We start from the raw sequence: 4,021 nt of genomic DNA on the forward strand, positions 1-4,021 counted from the left end.
GATTTTGGAGAAGGCAGGAGAAGTGAACAATCTAGGACAACATAGCTGAACTGGAAAGTAAGCTGAATTGGAGAATTTTTCCAAATCAGCTACGTTGTCCTAGATTGTTCACTTCTCCTGCCTTCTCCAAACTCTTCCCCCTATTTATTGAATAACCCTGTAGATATTAAAATCAAACAAAATTTCGAACAACATTAGTCAAGTCTCTGATGACATAATTGAATGTTCTGATGAGATCTTTCGTATGAACGTTCGTACAAAAATCTACCAGCGTACGGCCAGATTTAGTAAATCAGGCCCATTGCATACAAAGTTGCGCCTGAGAAGTTGTATTCTCTTTCTGCCAGCAGGGGGAGGTAAGTTATTGCCAAGGCAAAGCTATAGTTGAGAAAGCACAAGGGCTGAGCTTGAAGGGTTGGGCTGCTTAGAACAGCCAATGTTAGCTGTTTCCCATAGCCATCTGCTCAGAGCAAGGAGATTGTCACTAGTGTGTGCATCTAACAGCTCAGGGCTAATCTCTGGACTCAGATAGAAGTCAGCATGACAAGCAACAACAACAACAGAATGCAAGGTAGGACAACTTTTCCAACTGTGCTGCTGCACTGGCACTTCTTAAAGAACCCACAAGTACAGGCAGTGACCATTATTACACCTTCACTGTCCCTGATTTCCAGAGACAGTCCATGTGTTTGTAGGTTTGTCCCTGAAAAGGTCCCCGGCTTTTAAAAGTGATCACACCTTACATTCCATTTGTCTTTAAGATTCTTATCACTAACTATTCTATGGGATGGAAAAGTATCACATGAGAAAAATGCTCGCTGTATTGTAAAAGCAGATTGAAAGTATGTGGAAATTACATTTACTTTTTAGATGCTGCTGAGTTGGCTTTGATTTACACTTCTGACTTTAAAGCAAGGGGTCGGAGTGCTGCAGATAATTATTTAAAGTAACCCAGAACTCAGGAATTTAATCTCAAAAATAAATTCAAGTACTTTAACTATTAACAAAAATGTATCTTATCTGTGTAGCTGTAGATGCTCAAATCATCTCTGAATTGGTGCTGACACTGTCCTTCCTTCTGGAGGGTGGCTACTTTTGTTCCCCATGGTCCCTATGTGTGTTGTAAAGTAGCCACCGCTCCAAGCTCGCTCCTGTGATGGACTACAATCTCATGTTTAGTTTACCAATTTGTATTGAGATTGTAGTCGATCACGGGAGTGAGCTTGGAGCGGTGACTACTTTTTTAACACACACACAGGGACCATAGGGAACAAAAGTTGCCCAACTTCAGAAGGAAGGACAGAGCCAGCACCAATTCAGGATCCACAGCCCAGTGATACACAAATAAGATACACTTTTGTCAATAGGTAAGGTACTAGAATGGTTTTTTTTTTAGATTTAACTCCTGAGTTTAGTGTCACATTAACAAATCTGTGCCATCGTAAATGATTACAGTTGATTTGGACACTGATACATTTGACCAAAATATGCTTCTGTCTAAACAGTGAACTCCTTCGTGTCCAAATGACCTTTACTCAGTTACTGTTTTAAACTACTGTGTACCAAAATGCAAATTCAAGCATCCTAAAAAGAATCTGTTTTCTGATTTAAAGGGTCATTCCACACAAGTGATATTTTAGTTATAGGTGCATCCTGGTGAGCTGAGTCAGTCCCTGCCTTTTTATATGTCTTGGATACTCCAACAGGGAGATCTCTCTGCCATAACTTCCGAATCTGTTTCTGAGATTCGGGAGTCTTGAGTGATACAGCCCACCTTTGTGTGTTCCAGCTCCTCCTGTTACATCCTCCATAATATGAAATAAACAATCCAGCGGGATGGTGGGAGCCCCCTATAATAAAGTCCCAGAGAGATAGAAGAAACTGTGCCTTAACCCTTCCAGCATCTACTGGATCCTGAAATATCAATTCAAGGTGGACTGACCTTTAAATCGATAAGGCGTTATTGACGGTATGCTGTTACCAAGTCAGTATTTTATATGATGGGCAGAGCAATTTAAAGCTAAATGTCACTGAATTTTATGTAAAAATGTTGGTGATGTTGCACTCTCCTATTAAGCTGAAATCATTTAAAGTGAACCTGTCTCAAAATAAAGCCTATAAAAGAGGAGTAACCAGTAACAAGCAACGGAAGCTGTGTTAAGTAGCTTGATGTCATAAGTGTCTTCCTGAGTGACCTGGAAGGCTCTGAACCAAGTGTGTGCAGCATGCAAACTCCAACTTCCAGTTCTGACATTTGGGATACATGCCTTTGGATTGGCTGGAGGGACATGGCGCATTCCATTGAGGGATAAGGGGGATGAATGATAGAGTGCCAGTTTTTTACTGGAGGCTGTCATATGTCACATTGAGTACAGAGACCCCACTGCTTATGTTGGCTTTAGGCTTGCTTCATACCCATGTGTTGCAGCATGCAGGGTAGTATGTATGTCACAGTGCATTTCTTTAGAATGTCAGCTCAATTTCACACATATAGTAGCTGTCAAGGCACGTGCACTATAGCACGTATGTCATGTCTTTAGGAACATTGTACAATATATTGCAGGTGTTAAGTTGTGTTAAGGTGCTCGGCCAACCTTTTCAAAATGAATGGGCTGCTTTAGCGCAGGGCGCCTCATTGTGTATGGTATGGGACACATACGCATTAAGGTGCTCTGAGCGTCACACAGAAAAGGATGTATGTATGTAGAGCCAAAAATGTTTATTATAGCTTCAGATAGCACAGGGTGGGCATTAACCCCTGGCAACAATTTTTGTGCAGTTTTTCCCTTGGGAAAATGTCCCTTGACTTCATGTCCTATGGATGCATAGGGTTGGCACCGGTCCGGGATTCACCCGAACAGTCCGGTTTTTGAGTCCTGTGTCTGGGTTTCAAGCCAGCTGACACCCAGACACAAGACACCAAGCGCCGATATCAGCACTTTACATTTTTGACAGATGGGGCGCCTGAGGTCTCCAGCAAGTGCAGATCCAAGGTACCTTTTTGACATTTCTAAGCAAACCAGTCAAAACAATCAACACTTCATTACTCAACTTGTCATGCTGCAATATACAGTTAGGGGGATTTATCAAAACTGGAGCAGACAAAATCTGGAGCAGTCGCCTATGGCAACCAATTAGCTTCTCTCTTCAGTTTGTTCAGTTAAGCTTTGAAAATGAAAGGTGGATGCTGATTGGTTGTCATGCACAGCTGCTCTAGATTGTATCTGCACCAGTTTTGATAAATTCCCTTCAGTTTATGTTTGGTTTTAGACCATAGTTCTACTTTAACGGAAAAGTTGTAGCTTTATATATCCGAATGAAAAGGCATATGCTATGAAATGAGTGTCCCATGCATTGTTATGTATATCACCCTTCACTTTCTAGGTGGGAAAGCTTTTGGGATACTGAAGGCACAACAAGAAATGAGGTTGGAAGAGGTCAATCAGGTAAGCTTGGGGAATCTCATTTGGAATATTACAGTACAAAAATGTTTTAAAACTCTCATAAAGGTTACTTTTCATAGGTAGATCCTTTGATCTGGTCATGTTGAGGTGCCTGGTAATGGGTCGTTCCACCCAAACACAGGTGGATTCTGTTGGATTGAACCACTCAGTGACTCCCGGGATGCCTGCACCAACATGCCACAAAAGCACCGGTAGTTGGTAGTTAAAGTAGACCTATGGTCGGATCTACCCTCTCTGCTGCCCCAAGGCCAGGTTCCTCTATGCGCCCCCCTCCTGGGGGGGGGGGGCAGGGTTGGTTTTACATTTTTTTCTGTATTTTTTATCACTTTTTCAATTATTTCGTGTCATCTTTTACTGTTTAATTTTTTTTTACATTTTTGTTTTTTTCACTTAACTTTACAGCGCCACGGTCTCAGTGATCACACAGAGCAGAAAAAGAACGGATGTTCTTCGTCTGCTATAGCAGCTCTATGGTGAGCTCCTGTGCCGTGGTCATGGGTCCCCCAGAGGAGCAGGGGACCGCAAAAACCACGGCGGGGGGCCCCGGACACGATCGC

General features: G+C 42.4%; 1 protein-coding gene across 1 annotated transcript in view; it reads left to right on the forward strand.

The window, feature by feature from the left end:
* Nucleotides 1–464: 464 nt before the first annotated feature.
* Nucleotides 465–4,021, forward strand: part of AIF1L (allograft inflammatory factor 1 like) — a 65,477-nt gene continuing 61,920 nt past the window's right edge. The window contains exons 1-2 of the mRNA XM_018558542.1: nucleotides 465–571; nucleotides 3,385–3,446. Coding sequence (XP_018414044.1) covers nucleotides 541–571; nucleotides 3,385–3,446 — 93 coding nt within the window. The 5' untranslated portion in view covers nucleotides 465–540. The remainder of the gene's footprint in view (nucleotides 572–3,384; nucleotides 3,447–4,021) is intronic.

Source organism: Nanorana parkeri, unplaced genomic scaffold, assembly GCF_000935625.1.
Source record: "Nanorana parkeri isolate BGI_ZX_2015 unplaced genomic scaffold, ASM93562v1 scaffold345, whole genome shotgun sequence".
Lineage (NCBI taxonomy): Eukaryota > Metazoa > Chordata > Amphibia > Anura > Dicroglossidae > Nanorana > Nanorana parkeri.